The 19,012-nt window shown below is 41.8% G+C and overlaps 1 protein-coding gene across 3 annotated transcripts in view; it reads left to right on the top strand.

The window, feature by feature from the left end:
* The first annotated feature begins 83 nt into the window (after positions 1–83).
* The window catches only part of cog1 (component of oligomeric golgi complex 1), a 44,165-nt gene continuing 25,236 nt past the window's right edge, over positions 84–19,012 (top strand). For 2 of the 3 annotated variants that reach the window (XM_072242151.1, XM_072242153.1), the window contains exons 1-7: positions 85–655; positions 7,094–7,338; positions 9,838–10,019; positions 10,203–10,373; positions 11,652–11,808; positions 15,251–15,461; positions 16,834–17,631. In XM_072242151.1, the coding sequence (XP_072098252.1) occupies positions 341–655; positions 7,094–7,338; positions 9,838–10,019; positions 10,203–10,373; positions 11,652–11,808; positions 15,251–15,461; positions 16,834–17,631 (2,079 nt within the window). In that variant the 5' untranslated portion in view covers positions 85–340. Of the gene's footprint in view, positions 656–7,093; positions 7,339–9,837; positions 10,020–10,202; positions 10,374–11,651; positions 11,809–15,250; positions 15,462–16,833; positions 17,632–19,012 lie in introns of all 3 variants that reach the window. The other variant, XM_072242154.1, reaches the window with a different exon arrangement.

The raw sequence follows: 19,012 nt of genomic DNA, 5'->3' as shown, positions 1-19,012 counted from the left end.
CCCCTCCCCCCCTGGACAGGAGGGTTGATTTCGCGTACAGTCGAGCCGGAGCGTAAGATTCCACGCATGCGCCCTCGCGTTCCGGTGTTGCGCCTGCGTAGTATGACCAGCTTCCATCATCCCCGAATAGCCACGTCTCTGATCGGACGGGAGAACCAAGCGACTTCCGACTCGGACCGCTGTATACAGGATGGTGCACTCGCCATCGGACCGTCTCGGTGAATCGGCAGGTTCGTTGCTCGGGCTGGTCTGACCGCCCTTCAGCGACGGGCGGTGACCACCTTCCACTCGGGATCACTGCAGCTCCTGGCCCACGCCCCCCCCTCCTCTACCCCGAGCCATGGCCGTCCCCGCCAAGAGCCTCCGTGTCAGCGACATCCACGACTCGGCGTCGCTCTTCGAGCGCTACAGCACCGAGGAGATCCGGCAGGTGGAGCGGCGAGTCCGCGCCGAGATCGAGCAGAAGAAGGAGGAACTGCGCCAGATGGTGGGCGAGAGGTACCGGGACCTGATCGAGGCGGCCGACACCATCACCGAAATGCGGCTCTGCTCCGAGAAGGTGGTGTCCTCGGTGCAGGAGATGTTCGACTACTGTACCCGGATCAAGCCAGGTGCCGCCGGCGGAGCCGCCGCTCTCACCTCCCGGAGTAACCAGGTAAGTGCGGGGCGGGTCCAGCTCCTGCCGAGTACCTCAACAGGAACAGTCGCTCCTGTTGCACTGCAGATCACTGTCCTGCTGAAATTTCGTCTGCTATCTATTCAATGAGATGGAAGTGTCCAAACCGAAGGAGAGACCTACCCAAGCCTTTTACGGTCAATGCTATACATTTACCATATAGTCACTGTCTTTTAGCAGACTCACAAACTTCCTCAAAGCGCAAGTAATAGTTTATATGGTTTATTTTGTGGGATAAAAGCCAGCATTTATTACTGTACTCTTTTCCATAGATGCTACCTGGCCTGCTGAGCTCCTCCAGCATTTTGTGTGTGTTAATTATTACGAGTCCTAATTGCCTCTGAGGAGATGAGGCTGTCTTTCTTTCGGAACTGCTAAAGTTCTCGTGTTGGGGTTTCAACTGTGACATCCCCAGACGGGTGTGCAGGTGGTGTGCTCTGCTAATGTTACTATTCGTGTTCAAGGCCGTGTAGATTTGTAGACTAATAGAGAAAACTTAGCAGAGATTACATATTGCTTTGAAAGCTATAAAGAATTGCTTTGTTGTTCGAAGTAATGCGTGGAATCTTTTTCGGATTAATATTTCTTCTCGTGTGTACATCAGAACGTGCAGTGAAATGCGTTGTTAGTGTTAACAACCAGAACATACTCAACGATTGAGGGTAGCTTCTTCCCCTCTTGCCATCAGATTTCTGAATGGATATCGAACCCATAATCACTACCTCACGACTTTTTTTCTCTTTTTGCACTACTTATTTCATTTAACTTTTAAAATATATAAATTTACTGTAATTTACAGTTTTATTGTGGTTTACAATGTAATGCTGCTGCTTAGCAAGAAATTTCATGATATGCCAGTGATATTAAACCAAATTATTCTGACCTAAGGATGGGCTGGGGGCAGCTCAGCGGCAAGGTAGAATGCTCTCAATATTACACAGAGCAACACTGCAACAACAAGACAACAGCAAGATAATCCCCTTTCCCATCCACCCACTCACACACACAGACATGCCCCCAACCCCAAGACAGGCTGTCTCTGGGCCTTCAGTCCTTGTCATCGGATTCTCGGACTTGCAGATGGGTCTCCAGCTTGGGACTTCACCCCAGGACTTGTGTTGATACACACTGGAGAGATGTTCTAGTGTGTCGTGTCATCTCTGATACATCTTCAGCATTGTACTGGAGCCTCTGTACAGTCTTCTACATTTAGAATTAGGAGAGGAATTTGTGAATACTCTATGGCTGAAGACAGGACCATTGGTGGTAAAAGGAAGGAAGGAGGATGACTAGGAAGCCACTGAAGAGGAAAGAAGATTTTCCCAGAGTGGTGTCCCTGTTCCCAGAGCACATAGCACAGTGGTTAGCATAACACTTTACAGTACAGCCGTCTTGTAAGGAGTTTGTACTTTCTCTCCTTGACCACGTGGGTTTCATAGAAACATAAAAAACCTACAGCACAATACAGGCCCTTCGGTCCACAATGCTGTGCCGAACATATACTTGCTTTAGAAATCACCTCGTGTTACCCACAGCCCTCTATTTTTCTCAGCTCCATGTACCTATCCAGGAGTCTCTTAAAAGACCGTATTGTATCCATCTCCACCACCGTTGCCGGCAGCCCATTCCACGACTCACCACTCTTTGCGTTTTTAAAATAAAATTTCCGGTTGCTCTGGTTTTCTCTCACTGTCCAAAGACGTACCGGTTAGTAGGTTAATTGGTTCTTGTAAATTGTTGTCTGATGAAGCTAGAGTTAAATCAGGGGACTGCTGGACAGCACAGCTCCCCATGACCACCTGTGTTTCCTCCAGGTTCTCCGGTTTCCTTCCATCGTTAGAAGATGTACCAGTTGATTGATCATTGTAAATAGCCCTGTGGTTAGAAGGCAAACACGAGGAATTCTGCAGATGCTGGAAATTCAAGCTACACACATCAAAGTTGCTGGTGAACGCAGCAGGCCAGGCAGCATCTCTAGGAAGAGGTACAGTGGACGTTTCGGGCCGAGACCCTTCGGCAGGACTAACTGAAGGAAGAGCTAGTAAGAGGTTTGAAAGTGGGAGGGGGAGGGGGAGATCCATCATTCTTCTCCCATCATTTTGGATCTCCCCCTCCCTCTCTCACTTTAAAATCTCTTACTAGCTCTTCCTTCAGTTAGTCCTGACGAAGGGTCTCGGCCCGAAACGTCGACTGTACCTCTTCCTCGAGATGCTGCCTGGCCTGCTGCGTTCACCAGCAACTTTGATGTGTGTTGCCGTGTGGTTAGGTTGGGATTAAATTGGGAATTGCTGGGTGGCGTGGCTCAAAGGGGCAGAATGGCCTGTTCCACAATGTTTCTCAATAAATACATAAATAAATAACCACAAGATTAAAAATGAGGAGTTTGTCATGTCAAGGAGTTGAACACAAGGATGCCGATTTTAAAGTGATGTGTTCATGTATATTGTGGCTGATAAGACATTGCCAGCATCATTTTGGGTAAAGTGAGGTTTAAGGAGACCTGACTGAGAAACTTTGAAACAGTGGAGACTGAATACACCCTATCCTCGTTATACGCGGGGAATATGTTCCTCGCAGTCGACGCATAATGTGAAATTGCATAATGTGAATAATTATTTAAATGCAGAAAATAGGGATGCATTCCAGAGGACTTCCTAAATATGTTTTATCTGTAATTTATTCACATTTTCATACCAATACGACACAACAGCAGTCCCGCAAGGCAACATTCGTATTATATTTCATCAATTTAAGGTAATATTCAACGTAATAAATCATAGAAAGTTAACATCTGAGGGTGTACAGTACTCACCAACAGTGGCAGGTGTGTTCGCTCTGGGAGATGAGTGGTTGTTGTGGTGTTGGGCAGCTTTACATAGATAAGGTGGATGGTTGTGGTCGTCAGGATCATATCAAGCACAGCAAGGGGTGAAGGAAGACTCACAGAACTCCTAGAACTGCTAGCAGCAGGAGATGACACTGATTTGAAGAAAGATGCGAGGGTTGTTTGCTTGGCAGCATTTTATGTTTCAGCATAAATTTCCTTGCAGGGAAGAAGTGTTGACGGCAGGGAAGGACTGAAATGCTGACTCCGTTCTAAACTTGGGTCCATGTCCATCGCCATTTGTGCCAAGTGTTCTGACTTCCACCATTCCCTCACCGTTGGTAAACTCCCGGGATTTTCAAAATCGTCTGTTGCTTGCAGCATCTGAGAGAGAGTTCGCCATATAAAAAAATATGTAAGCCTTGAATGTGGATCACACCTTGGTCGAGTGGTTGAATCAGCGATGTTGTGTTAGGCGGCAGGAAATGCACTGTTATGTTAGGATGAATGCTGTCCAAGTGTTTAGTATGGGCTAGCGCATTGTCAAGCAACAAAAGAACTTTAAAGGCAAGATTCTGTTCCTGGCAGTAGCGTCCCAGAGCTGTGTTACCTTCAGCTGATGCCATGCTGTTTATAATTTCCAACATTTTTTCAAGTGTGTTACGTAACCGACAAAAATGAGTATCAGAGCAACACTCACGGCACGCTGGAGGAACTCAGCAGGTCGGGCAGCATCAGTGGAAACGATGTGTGGACGTTTTGGGCCGGAACCCTTCGTCACGACTGAAGAAAGAAGGAGGGGGTATGTTCATACTGGTATGAATATAGAATTCTCCAACTTCCGGTAATTCCCTCCCCCTCCCTTCCTCTATCCCTATTTCACTCTGCCCTCACCTCCCTCATGATTCCGCTTCCTCCTTCTACTATCCATTGTTTTCCTGCCTGTGACGTCCCTGCTTCTCCTCCCCCACCCCTTTGTCTTTCAAATTACTGGTTTTTCAACTGAACCTACAAGCATTCTTCAGATCCTTCCCTTCAGTCCTGACAAAGGGTTCTGGCCCAAAACGTCGACTCATTGTTTCCACTGATGCTGCCCGACCTGCTGAGTTCCTCCAGCGTGCTGTGAGTGTTGCTTTGATCCCGGCATCTGCAGATTATTTTGTGTCAAAAATCATCAATCGAGACAGGTTATATAAAAACAACCAAACATTTATTAAACACAGATAAACAATAAAAAAACAAACGAGAACCTTCACCAGAAGGTAACCACTATGCAGCCGTTCAACAAATCGTCACTTGGCACTGGTTCTTAAAGCATTAAATGCGAAAACAGTTCTTAAAACGGTAAAATCAGAAATAGTTCTTAAAATGGTAAATTCGAAAGTCCAACAGGTTTATACGTTCAATTGGGAGAGACTTCTCTGGAGAAGGATTTCTTCATAGACGCGACTTTCCTGTTGGTTCTGTCCAAAGGATTCACGATGCAGGAAATAAACACTTTAAAACAACTGACCTTAAATTCTAGAGAGCACCTTGCATGAATTCTTTGCTCTTTTGGCAAGAGTTATCTTCGATGCAGGTCACTACTTCAACGAAGACTCAATAAGGTCGATCCTTTGTTAAACTGCCGAACGATACCGACTTCTCTCAATTCTTTGGGTTCTGTACTTCGATAAAGTCTTCACTCTCCCGTACTACTGCTGGAATAAGGTACATCAACACATCTAGCAAAAATTTCTAGTCCGGCACTATTGTACCTTGCAACAGAACGTAACACTCCATTTTAAAAATGAAACCGCGTCATAAAAACAAATACGCAACAGAAACAGATTCACACTAACGTTCTAGCTGGAAAACTAAAAAACTAACTGCGTCATCTGAGGTCTTCCCTTATATACCCGTGGTGCGCATGTTATCATGTGACCTCACATCAGCAGGAAAACTACATCAGGTGATCTCCAAAAGACCATTACATCATTCTCACACAAAAAAAAACACAAGATTTCGAGATATGTAACAAGTGTTAAAGCAGTTCTGTGCCACTCGGCTGATGGCCCAGGACATGATATCGGACGCTTAGGAGACATAGTTAAATATTTCAAGCACAAAATCACTACGCCGTAGGTAAAACCAACAAAAGTTTAAGAGCGCAAGATCACACATCCACAGCTTGCTAAAACCAATGCGAGACTGGTGGGAGTGAGATTTTGAGGCGCACACACCTGACTTGTATTGGCAGGAAAGCAGTGCTCCTCGCATAACTGTGAGTTTTGGACGCATATAAGGAGACGTTGGTAGAAATAGGTCCCTCGCATAACTGTGAATCCGTATTGTCTGAAGACACATGTAACAAGGAAGGGTGTATAAGGGTCATAATTAAGGACTTAGGAAGTAAGTAGCATGAGTTTGGTGCAGGGCTTGGTGAGGTAGGGAACTTAGGTAATCTGATAGAGAATATAGGATAGGAAGTTTGCAACAGACTGATGTAGAGTTCAGAGCTAAGAGTAACAATAAATGCTACTGCAGTTCGAAGGAAGGAGTTGTAGTGTGTCAACAACTATGAGGCTGGCTGCATCTTGCGTTGATATTGTATTTAATGTGTTAATTTGTGGAAAATCATCAATATTTGTTAAAATTGCATTGCCCTTCAGACAAGGGAGCAGTGAATTTGATAGCCAAAGTTCATATCTTAAAGCAGTTTTAACAGAGTGACATCGGTTTTGCAGTATTAAATTGGAGAAGCTTCCCTATTTGGGACAAAACTGATACAGATTAACAAGCATTTGAGGATAAAAGATGGATTCTCTGGCCACCAGTAAAGTAGGTAGAGCCAAACAAAGATTGAATTTAAAGCAGAAAGTGTTTGAGATATGCAGCAGATGAGTTGATCTTTGCAGTGTTTAATATAGGCCATCTTAATGTGAAACACAAGTTATTCTGCAGTTTATAAACATGAGTAAGTCTGCAGATGCTGGAAATGCAAAGCAGCACATGCAAAATGCTGGAGGAACTCAACAGGTCTTGCAGCATCTATGGAAGTGAATAAGCAATTGACATTTGGGACCGAGATCCTTCAGGACATTCTGCAGATGCTGGAAATCCAGAGTAACACAGAAAATGCTATAGGAATTCTGGTCAGGCAGCATCTGTGGAGGGGAATTAGACTGTCGATGCTTTGGGCCCAAGTCTCAACCTGAAATGTTGACTGTTCATTCACTGGCATATGTTGTGAAATTTGTTATGCGGCAGCAGTACATTGCAATATATAATAAAAACTGTAAATTACAGTAAAGTATATATTTAAAAAGTTAAGTTAAATATTGTAAGTAGTGCAAAAAGAATTTTAAAAAAGTAGTGAGGTCGTGCTCATGGGATCAGTGTCCATTTAGACAGCTGATGGCAGAGGGGAAGAAGCTATTCCTGAATCGTTGAGTGCATGCCTTCCTCTTCATAGATGCTGCCTGACTACTGAGTTCTTCCAGCATTTCGTGTTTATCTTAATGCTAGAAACTTGATTTTCAAATTGTTCGGGTGTACTAAAGACGTGCTATGCAGATACTGATTTTTTTCTTTTTTCTTAATTTCTGCTTCAGGTTCAGCAACAGTCCCAGGAGAAGTTCTACAGCATGGCAGTGCAGATTAAACTTCTTCTGAATATGCCAGAGAAGATTTGGAGTGCCTTAGAATCGTCACATTATCTCTATGCTACTCAGATGTACTTGCTCTGCCGCCACATTCATAGCATTCTCCAATTGGACTCCTCAGGTTCCCATTACAGTCCTGTCCTGGGACGATTCCCCATCCTTGTACGACAGGTCGCAGCAGCAGGCCATTTCAGGTGAGCTGGTCGTGTGTAAAAACAATTTTTCTTTACCTTGTCATTCATCAGTCATGTTTCACCTCGGACAAAATGACCAATTCTAATTTGGCATGCATGAATTTTGAGATTATCATTCACTACAAGTATTTTAATGTCATTGTGAAATTGTGATCATTTTGAGATGTTTTTTATTCAGTTCTGAATTCTTACCTTGAGTAGAATGACAAAAAAAGTCAGAATAGGGGAAGAAGTTTGGGCTTTAATGAATAAACATCCATTCTTGATTTTGTTAAAACAGTATAATTGAAGCATCCTCATAGAGTTGCGTGGAGCACAGATTTAAAAACATATTTGAATATTGAGTCAATGCATGAATAGGTAACTTTTTAAATTCTTTCTTATAACTCTTGTATACCTGTGCACTTATGCTACTATGATGCTAATTTCATTTGGGATCAGTAAAGTATGTACCTACTGAGGAGGAGCTGTTGGTTTAGTGTGACAAATAGAAAAGGAAGAAGCCTTTACATGTTGGTAACATAGTTGTAGTCATACTTTATTGATCCCGAGGGAAATTGGTTTTCGTTACAGTTGCACCATAAATAATAAATAGTAATAGAACCATAAATAATTAAATAGTAATATGTAAATTATGCCAGGAATTAAGTCCAGGACCAGCCTATTGGCTCAGGGTGTCTGACCCTCCAAGGGAGGAGTTGTAAAGTTTGACGGCCACAGGCAGGAATGACTTCCTATGACGCTCTGTGTTGCATCTCGGTGGAATGAGTCACTGGCTGAATGTACTCCTGTGCCCACCCAGTACGTTATGTAGTGGATGGGAGACATTGTCCAAGATGGCATGCATCCTCTTTTCAGACACCACTGTCAGAGAGTCCAGTTCCATCCCCACAACATCACTGGCCTTATGAATGAGTTTGTTGATTCTGTTGGTGTCTGTTACCCTCAGCCTGCTGCCCCAGCAAACAACAGCAAACATGATTGCACTGGCCACCACAGACTCGTAGAACATCCTCAGTATCGTCCGACAGATGTTAAGGGACCTCAGTCTCCTCAGGAAATAGAGACGGCTCTGACCCTTCTTGTAGACAGCCTCACTGTTCTTTGACCAGAACTATTGTGTTGGTGCTGTAATTGGCTCAGAGGAGATTGCTTGATTTTCATTAGCACTGCAGTTCCTTGTGGCGCATCAGGCGGATTTTTGCTGTTTCTGTAGCATTTGACCGTTTTTTTACGAGGCCAAGTTGCTAGCTTGATGCTTAATCCAGCATGGACAGAAAGCGAGCAAGAAGCTGGCGGGATTCAAACTCAGGTCTGTTTCCCTCAAAGTCCGGTGCTGATGCCACTACACCACCAGCCAGCTAATTTCATTCGCATTAAATAGATATGAATTCATGGACTCTGAGAATTGGTTTTGTTTGGAACTGGGAGGCTTGCATTTGTTTTTGTGGTCTCTTTTACACATTGAGCAAGCTCCCCTTGCTGGCCTTGTATTAAGCTTAATACGTCCAGTTATGGATTGAAATGAAAATTGGGCTCTTTCTTCAATGGATCACTGATTTGCATTGTTGTTTCTATCCATGTCTCAAACATAGTTTCTGGTGGGAGTTAAACAGTTTTAATTGAAGAGAGAATGCTATCCTTGTGGGAAGTAAATGCACAATCTGCCACGACAGTTCTCGACCTCGTAGCGATGAAGATGCTGCAGTTTGGGATGGTGGGAGCAATGTGTAGAATAGAGGGAATGTCTGATGTGAAGAGTTAAAATGGATAAATCTCCATAGCATTCAGTAAGTTAAGCTTCTGAATCTGTATTTTTAATGGAAAGGAGGTAGGAGGCTAGACTTAATGAGCTGATGAGAAGAACTGAGCTAACATGGTAAAATACACAGAAGGTTGAAAGCACTGGAAAAATCCAGCAGGTCATGCAGAGTTTGTGGTAAGACAGAGCTGATGTTCCTTCATTTGTCCACCTTAATAGACAAAGAAACAAGTTATTTTGGATGGCAGCAAAATGTGGTATCACCAATGTTTGAATGATCCCAGCCTGGTGGTGTAAGATACTAGGGCTTAAATATATTGCTAATTTGGTTCTAGTATAACATGTCAGACTATACCCAGAGGAAAAGAAAAGGAATGGCAAGCATGACTGTTAGTAATAACTTGATGCAATATGAAAACTTCATTTGTGTCCTGATAAAGGATCAGGCCCGAAATGTCAGCTGCTTATTTCGCTCAATGGATGCTGCCTGACCTGCTGAGTTCCTCCAGCATTTTGTGTGTGTTGCTTCATTTTTAATATATGGTCAGCAATGAGTACTGCATTCAAACTTTATATGTGGCACTTGTTAGAGATTAGTCATTCACTACTTTTCATTTCATTTAAAAATGGGAAGTTTATTTTTTTGGAAGTTTTTGAGTTAATTACATGAAATAAAGTTTTATTTTCATTTGAATGGAAAGAATATTGTTTCTTACCCATGTGTGCTGTTTTTGTAGATCATCCATTTTGCAGGAAAGTAAAGCACTTCTTAAGGGCCGTGCTGTATCAGACCAGGCAATCGCAGAGGCTCTCTGTTCCATTATCCTGCTGGAAGACAGTTCGCCACGCCAGGCCCTCACTGATTTTCTTTTAGCTAGGAAATCAGCAATACAGCAGTTACTGAACCAACCCCACCACGGTGAGCACAAATATTGATCCCATTTCTGTTTAAATCTAGTCTTTGGATGGATGAAAAGTGCTGGTTATTATGGCAGGGAATGATGCCATTGGACTGAGAGTTCTGTTTTACTTTTTTTAATGACAGTTTCAAGGAATCGAAGGCTATATCACATTTTGAGCTTTAATATTGCTTTTTTTGTAGGAGCTGGTATCAAGGCACAGGTGTGTTCGTTGGTTGAACTGCTAGCCACCACAATGTATCAGGCTCAAGCTCTGTTTTATACCCCAAGTCAAGGAAAAGCACAAGATTCCACACTAACCTCCGGCCTTCTCTTTACTACCTTGGAATCCATCACAAGTGGGTCCCCAACAGGTATGCACAAGCCTCTCAGGTTCAGTTACAACTGTCTTCAGACATGTATTATGGTTGAAAGGAGATTTTATACTTTTGTTTCCTTCTAAGTCTAGATTATTGGGCTATCGAAAATAACTTGAAACGAGATATGGTGTCTAATCTCAGTTTGTCGGGTCTCATACTATTGACTTTTTAAAGTAATGTAGAAAGCTTATTTTAATGTCACTTTCCTCAAAGTGCTTATTTGGGAGTACTATCTATGCCATACAGCATCAGACCGAGTTATTGCAGGGGTTTTCCATGTCTGTGGTTATATTAGTTGACCTTGGTTGATGTAGACCATTGAGAAAGGGAAAAATATCCTTGATTGCTTTTAGTAACCATCTAAAGATTTGTTGCAAAAAAAAACGTTTGTGCAGCATTTTTTTCTGTCCCTGGATTTTCTCAAAGGCTGATTACTTGTTGAGCAGTTTTGGGCCCCTTAGCTAAGAAAGGATGTGCTGGCATTGGAGAGGAGATCCAGTGGAGGTTCATGAGAATGATTCCTGAAAAGAAAGGGTTAACATGAATGCCCTGGGCCTGTACTCGTTGGAGTTTGGAGGAATGAGGGGATGCCTCAAATCTACTGTATATTGAAAGGCCGAGATGGACATGTAGAGGGTGCACCTATTGTGGGGGAGTCTAGGACAAGGGAGCACAGTCTCAGAATAGAACTTACTTTGACAACAGGGTTGAGGAGGAAATTTTTTTAGCCGGGGTTGGTGAATCTGTGGAATTAATTGCCACAGGCAGCTGTGGTGGCCAAGTCATTAGGTATATTTTAGGTGGAGGTTGATAAGTTCTTGATTAGTAAGGGTGGTAAAAGTTACAGGGAGAAAGCAGGAGAATGAGGTTGAGAGAGATAATAAATCAGCCATGATGGCATGGTGGAGCAGACTCAATGGGCCAAAATGCCTAATTTTGCTCCACTGTCTTGTAGTCTGATGGTGTACTTGGCTGAGAACAAAAGGAATCCCAGTACAAATAGGTGAGCATACCTGCATGGGTTTGCACGCAAGCCAGAAGTAGTATGTGGATGTGGTTCCTCAGGCAATGTTGAGGAATGATACACTACTTAATGACAGCATCAGATTTTGGTGTCATGTTGAAAATACTATATTTGTAAAGAATGTGGTTTATATCATCATTTTCTGTCATTTAAAAAAAAATCACCTTTTTTTTTAAGGCCAATGTAAAATTATTGCATTTTCTTTCTGAGCATAGGCAACTAAACATATCTTTGATTAATCTGTGTAGAGAAAGGAATCACTATGTTAAAGGAAGAAGTGAAATCTGAGAGTTGGTTCAAGTATTTGCCACCTTCCATTGTGAATTTTCAGCCGTCTCTGAGGACACTTGCTCATCCGATAAGCCATGATTATTTGAGAGACACTCTTCAGCAATGGATCAGCATGTAAGAAAGTGGGTTTTAGTTGTGTTTTGTTGAACCCTGTGAAGATTATAAATGGTTAGAATTAAAATAAATTGCTCTTAGATGGCCTGTCAATATTTCTTTATCGTAAAGGGTGAGACCATACACCTATCTCTACTGCACTCTTTACTTTAACTAACTACTTCCTTCCTCAAAATATGCACATAACTCATTATGCCTGTCTTTGTTTATTTTCGGCCTCCAGCAATGTTTAATTTTTCAAGGCAATTCTAAATTGGTTTAGGCTGACCACCACATATCCAGAATGACTGGGACCTGTGCAGAGCTGGATTAGCGATTTTGCCGAATCACAGATGATTAGGTTAAGATTAAATAAACATCTCTAACCCTCGTGATGATCATCTCACCATACCTTTAAAGTGCCCTGTAAACAGTATCAAGAGTTCTGCTTTTGGATGTGCAGAGCTCTTACCTAAAATCAACATTGTCTTACAATTTTTGTCCAGACCAATAGAGTCAGTGAGCTCTCGCTTCTGGAACAAAGTAATGTTCAAACCATTCCAATGTAATGTCGGTTGTAATCCATCCTTTTTTGTTGGCATGGTAAACTGCTTCATACCTTTGAAAGCTCTGGATGAAATTTTACGCCATGTCGCCATTTAAATCACTGAAGCCACCCTTCACTGCAATCACACTCATAATCCAGTCCTATTACATCATGAAATAATTTCAGTTGTTCCTTCACCATCTCTCCTGACAATTCTACACCTTTGCTGATGCAGAGTTTAAACCACTTTGAGAACTTTATCTAGTTGTGAATACCTCCCATCTTTCATTGTTTTCCTTATGCACATCTGTTATTTTGTTTTGGATTCGCTGTAACTTTTCTTTCTGTTTCTTATTATAAGCTGGAAGTCCCAGTATTACACAAGTCGTATTTGCTTTTCACAGACACAGTACTGTCAAGTTTTCTCAGAACTTCCACCTTATCTTGTAAAGATAACATATGGTGTTCGTGCTTTACACAACGAAGAGCACTTTCTTTATTCAATGAAGACATGACTAGGGCTAGATAGGCACTGGTTATAAGAATAAATGCAGAATAGCACAGAGGAATGATTTGCTTCGTTTAAAGACCATGCCAAAGGCTTATTCTGCTAATGGCACCAGCAAAACAGGGGCGACGGGTTGGCGTGGTGATGCGGAAAATTTGAAATGAGACTGGCAAAAATCATATCTGAACCAGTGGTGGAACCGGATTAGTGATTGCTGGATTCGAGATAGACGATCTGTATATGAATTTAAGAAGCTTTTTCTTGGGTGGAGTGAATATTCTTTTATGACAGAGTGTTGAATCAGCACTTGGAATATGACAGTAATTGTAGTGGGAAGGGGAAGGGCAGGACTGACGTTCAGTTTCAGATGTGATGTGCAATACAAAAGAGCGACAGTTTCACTGCTGACTTGACCTAAAATAAGATAAAAGAATGAAGTGTAAAAACTACTGAGAAAGTGCAGTGCAAGTAAACAATAAAGTGCAAGATCATAACAAAGAAGATTGAGGCCAGGTCCATCTTGTACATGAGGTCCATTCGAGAGTCTGATAACAGTGGGATAAAAGCTGCCCTTGAGCCTGGTGGTACATGCTTTCAGGCTTTTGTATCTTCTGCCTGATGGGTGAGGGGAGAAGAGCAAATGTCCAGGTTGAGTGGGTCTTTTGTCATGCTGACTGGTTTATTGAGGCAGTGAGAAATATTGACAGAATCCATAGAAGGGATGTTCTGAACTGTGTCTACAACTCTGTACAGTTTCTTGTGGTCACATGCAGAGCAGTTGCCTTACCAAGTCTTTATGGATCCGGATGGAATGCCTTCTCTGGTATTAATTGGTAGGAGTTGATGGGAACATACCAAATTTCTGAGCTTCTTGAGCAAGTAAAAGCATTGGTGGGCTTTCATGCCATGACATCGATTTCGTTGGATCAGGACAGACTATTGGTGATGTTCACACCTAGGAATTTGAAGCTCTCAACCCTAGCACTGTTGATGTAGATGGGAGAATGTTCATCATCCCTGTTTTGTTGTCATCTCTAAAGCAGACACATTATTCCAGTTTTCTCATTGAAAATTACTTTGCAAACAGTGGAAAGTTTCCCTTGAAGAAATGCAGCATAGCCCCTAACTGCTATGAATCCATTGCTCTCTGTTGGAATGCCATTGAGAGCCTTGAATCCATGGATTGAGAGTGTATCAGTTCCCTGTGTAAGTGGTGAAAGACATAGACCTCATAAGCTTCCCACAAGGTCTGCCCCATCTTTGGAGGAATCTGCAGTTCCCATAATGCCTGTGGTGATTTTAGTACCTACAGAAACAGAGAGGAAATAAGTCATCTTTGACCATGAGACTCTGTTTCCTCATGATGCAGAAGAAAGGAATTTCAGCTTATCTCATCTATACCAGATCACAGGAGAGTTCCATTCTTCACTGATTGTCAGCTATTTTCCCCACGTTCCCATTTAACTACCCTCTCCTAACTTTATCACTTGTTTAAACATGGGCAGTTTACTGAGGCCAGATGGTGGACCAGTCTGTGTGATTTTTTTTTCTCTTTCCTGAGTACCAAAGAAAACACGTAGAGTGCAAACTCCAGACAGACTGCACCATTGAATCTGTAAGACAGCATCTCTATTACCTGTGTCATCCACAATGGATGAGTAGCTTGTGACATGAAAATATACACGATAAACCGTTACTTTTGCACATTTTTACTATTTTATAGCAATAATAACCTAATTGTTTGCCTGTATGATGGCCCAAGGTAGCATCGGACCTTTTACTTGTTAGTAATAAATTTGCACTATACATGAATGGTATCTTTTAAGTGTACATTTATATTTTTTTATCAGAAATTTTCTCCAAAGAGCCACTCATGGTCAATCTTCCCTCTAGGGTGTGCATGCACACATCTTTTGCTACTAGCACACAGAGGAACTTACAAACTGTTATCACCTCGTTGGCATGTTAAGTGTACTTCACGATCGTACACAATCATTTCATTTTCCGGTTTCTGATATGGAAGGTGTTTACAACATGGAGTTTGCGATGATTTGTTTGCAGATTTTAGAACTGGCTTATTTATACTGTTTTTATTGAAGAAATTTTTCAGTGCGCACATATTGTCATCACTGGGCAAAAAAAATTGCACAGTACAAGGTTTTGAGCACAAATTAAAGGGAACATTGCATGTAGTCATGGCCTCAATCTGTCATGATAGCCATAGGGGTAAAATAGAATGAATATTTGTATAGTAATTTAATATTTAGGCTCAGGACACAAGGCAAAAATGGTGTAAATTGGGAGGAAGTGGTTAAATTTAATGGAAATTAAGTGCTTACCTTCTGTGTAGAAAATTTTAATACAATTAAGATTTTAAAATATGATTTGATTTTTCACTTTTATTAAAGGTGTAAGGATGACATAAAAATGGGAATTGGGAATCTGCTGATCTATGTGAAAAGTCTGAAGGGTCTTGCTGGAATTCGAGATGCCGTGTGGGAACTCCTTACTAGTGAATCAATATATCAGAACTGGGAAACTGTTTGCTACCGACTCTTGGAGAAGCCTTTCTCCTTCTGGGAAGATTTCCTTCAGCAGCTCTTCCTTGACAGATTACAGGTAGAATACCACCAATGTTTCCTGATTTAAATTTTGTTACATCTACTTTCAAACTGAATGACAATCTGCTGTCAATCATTCCTAAAACCTTTGAGTTTACCCTTTCCTCTTTGCCATTGTCTAGAATACTAATACCCTATCTTTAAGTGTGGTTAAATCTCTTTATCTGTGACCTACAAAGGAATAAACTGCTCCCATTATGGTTTCTTAAGTAGCTGAGTGGGTTTTAATAACTCAAACTTGGAGAACTAATGCTTATAATAATTTTTCGTGTTTGAAAAATCAAATGAATTTTGTTCTGTACACTTAAAAAGACACAGGATATTGCTTAAACAGATAACATTCTACAACTATTCTGAAGTTACGGAATAGACTGGCACAAGAGTGGGCCATCAACTTTTGCCTAGGCAAAATCACTCCATTATCTTGGTGACATTTTGGATGTCAAGCTGAGCTTCCTATCTTGTACGCTGTCTATCTTAGTTTTAACACTGGCTTCTGCTACAGTCCATCTATCTCTAAATCCCTGGATGCAACAATTTAAGCATATTCCCATCTAACCTTGCATATGGCATGCCTGCGTAGCAGTCAGTGCAACACTTCACAGCACCAGCAGTCGGTGATCAGGATTCAATTTCTGCCACTGTCTGTTAGGAGTTTGTATGTTCCCTTGTGACAGCTTGTGTTTCCTCTCACATTCCAAAGATGCAAGGGTTAGGGTTAGTAAGTTGGTGCCGGAAAAATGGTGGCATTTGTTGTCTGCTCCCAGCACATACTGAACTGTGTTGATCATTGACATAAACAATGCATTTCACTGTCTGCTTTGATGTACACATGACAAATAAAGCTCATCTAAAAACTCAAACCATTAGTATCTCTACCAAAAATTCACTTCTAATCATATTTTCTCTGTGTTGGCATGTCCATGCCCCTGCTTCCTGTCTCTGTCACCTTTCCCTGTGTTGAAAGTCTGTTGCACTGCTGCCTCCATGATGTCAGTTTCTTGCACACTACTCTTTAAAATACTTCTATCTCAAAATGAAGGTTGAGCCATTTACTTCTAAATCCCATGATCTGGAATCCTCTGCAAAATCTATCTCTTCATAACTTCTCCCCGGTTTATAAAACTCATCAGTTGTGGTTGAGATTTTAGACAATGCTCACTTACTTACCTTATGCCTTTGTAAAGAGGGATGTTTTCTTTGTTAAAAGCCATTGTATTTATCTGGATTATTGTTCCCAGTCAGACCAGAAATCAAAAATAATATTTCTTACAATTGAAAATGTGATCAGGGAATTCGACAGGAAGAACATTTTGGGAAATTGGGAAATTATGGTCTACAAGATACATGAATGTTTTTCTTCTTTCTAGGCACTGACAAAAGAAGGTGTAGAGTCTATCTCGCACAGTTCCAAACAGCTCTTGATTTCAGCACTACAGGAGCTTCGGGCCAAAAACACTAGCACTGCCCTTAATAAACCTGTTGAGTTTGAATACAACGTTGCTGCATATCTTTGGTCAGAGAGCAATAATGATCTTTTACCAGACACTGCTTGGGTCAGTGTAACAAATCGTAGTCACTTTGTTAAGAGTGGACTCTCCATGAAGACTCAGGCTCTTACACTTTGTGTTCAAAGTTTCTGTTCAGCACTTGATTCCAAATTAAAACTTAAACTGGATGATTTAGTGATGTACCTTCCACCAGCTGCTTCCACCTTAAAAGACAACGTCAATGACTATTCAACCCCACAGCTACAGAATTCTGCATTTGATCGATACGCGGACACGGCGAAGGTGGAAGAGATGCTGCAGACAGAGTGCATTGCTTGTGTGCAGTACATTCTGAACTGTGTGAGAGCAGAGCTTAAAATGGCAGACGAGCGACTGCAAAGCTGCCCTTACTCTCCCAATGATTGCAATCTCAACACCATCCTTTTTATGGCACGGTTGTGTCAGTCCATAGGAGAACTCAGCCCTCATCTCAAGCAGTGCATTTTGGGCAAGTCAAGTGGTAATGATGTTGTCTGTGAGCTCCGTCCTGTCAAGAAGCTAGGGAAAGGGAAGCTACAAGAAGTGAAGCCAGCACAGGCAAAATGGCAGGAAATAAAGGATCAACTGCTGCAACAGAGCATGAGTGCGTATCGAATTTGGAATGTTGCCATATCAAAGGTCAGTGTCTACATTTACCTTGTTTATTAGTGAATTTAGCAGTGCATTGATATTAGTGAATTTTTACAAAGGTTTATGATTGTTTATTGTTGTTCTTCAATACATGAGTATAAAGGAGAACAAAGTGATTGTTGCTCCAGACCCAATGCAGCATAAAAAAAGCACAAAGAACACAGTAAAGAAACAAAAATACCACAATGAATATAAATAAAAAAGCGTCCTATAAAATCCAATATAAAAAGTGGTTAAATATGGAGACTGATTGCATGTACATAAAGTAACAGTGTATGTAGTGGTGTTGGATGGATTGATGGGTGTAGGTGTTGATCATAAGACCAGGATTAGAAGCCATCTGGCCCGTCGAGTTCACTCCGCCATTCAATCACGGGCTGATCCAATTCTTCCAGTCATCCCCACTCCCCTGCCTTCTCCCCATACCCTTTGATGCCCTGGCTAATCGAGAACCTATCTACCTCTACCTTAAATGCGCCTAATGACTTGGCCTCCACCGCTGCTTGTGGCAACAAATTCCACAGATTTACCACCAACTGACTAAAGTAGTTTCTCCGTATCTCTGTTCTAAATGGATGTCCTTCAATCCTGAAGTCGTGCCCTCTTGTCCTAGACTTTCCTACCACGGGAAATAACTTTGCCATATCTAATCTGTTCAGGCCTTTTAACATTTGGAATGTTTCTATGAGATCCCCCCTCGTTCTCCTGAACTCCAGGGAATATAGTCCAAGAGCTGCCAGACGTTTTTCATACGGTAACCCTTTCATTCCTGAAATCATTCTCGTGAATTTTCTCTGAACCCTCTCCAATGTCAGTGTATCCTTCCTAAAATAAGGAGCCCAAAACTGCACACAATACTCCAAGTGTGGCCTCACAAGTGCCTTATGGAGCCTCAACATCACATCCCTGCTCTTATATTTTATACCTCTAGAAATGAATGCCAACATTGCATTCGCCTTCTTCACCACCGACTGAACCTGGAGGTTAACCTTTAGGGTATCCTGCACAAGGACTCCCAAGTTCCTTTGCATCTCTGCATTTTGAATTCTCTCCCCATCCAAATAATAGTCTGCCCATTTATTTCTTCCACCAAAGTGCATGACCATACTCTTTCCAACACTGTATTTCATTTGCCACTTCTTTGCCCATTCCCCTAAGCTATCTCAGACTCTCTGTTTCCTCAACACTACTCGCTCCACCACTTATCTTTGTATCATTGAAAAATTTAGCCACAAATCCATTAATCCCATAGTCCAAATCATTGACATATATTGTAAAAAGCAGTGGTCCCAACACTGACCCCTGTGGAACTCCACTGGTAACTGGCAGCCAGTCAGAATGAGATCCCTTTATTTCCACTCTCTTGTTT

The sequence above is a fragment of the Mobula birostris genome, chromosome 24 (genome assembly GCF_030028105.1).
Source record: "Mobula birostris isolate sMobBir1 chromosome 24, sMobBir1.hap1, whole genome shotgun sequence".
NCBI classification, from domain to species: Eukaryota; Metazoa; Chordata; class Chondrichthyes; order Myliobatiformes; family Myliobatidae; genus Mobula; species Mobula birostris.
Note: the sequence above shows the minus strand (reverse complement) of the source record. Positions and strands in the feature narration are given on the sequence as shown.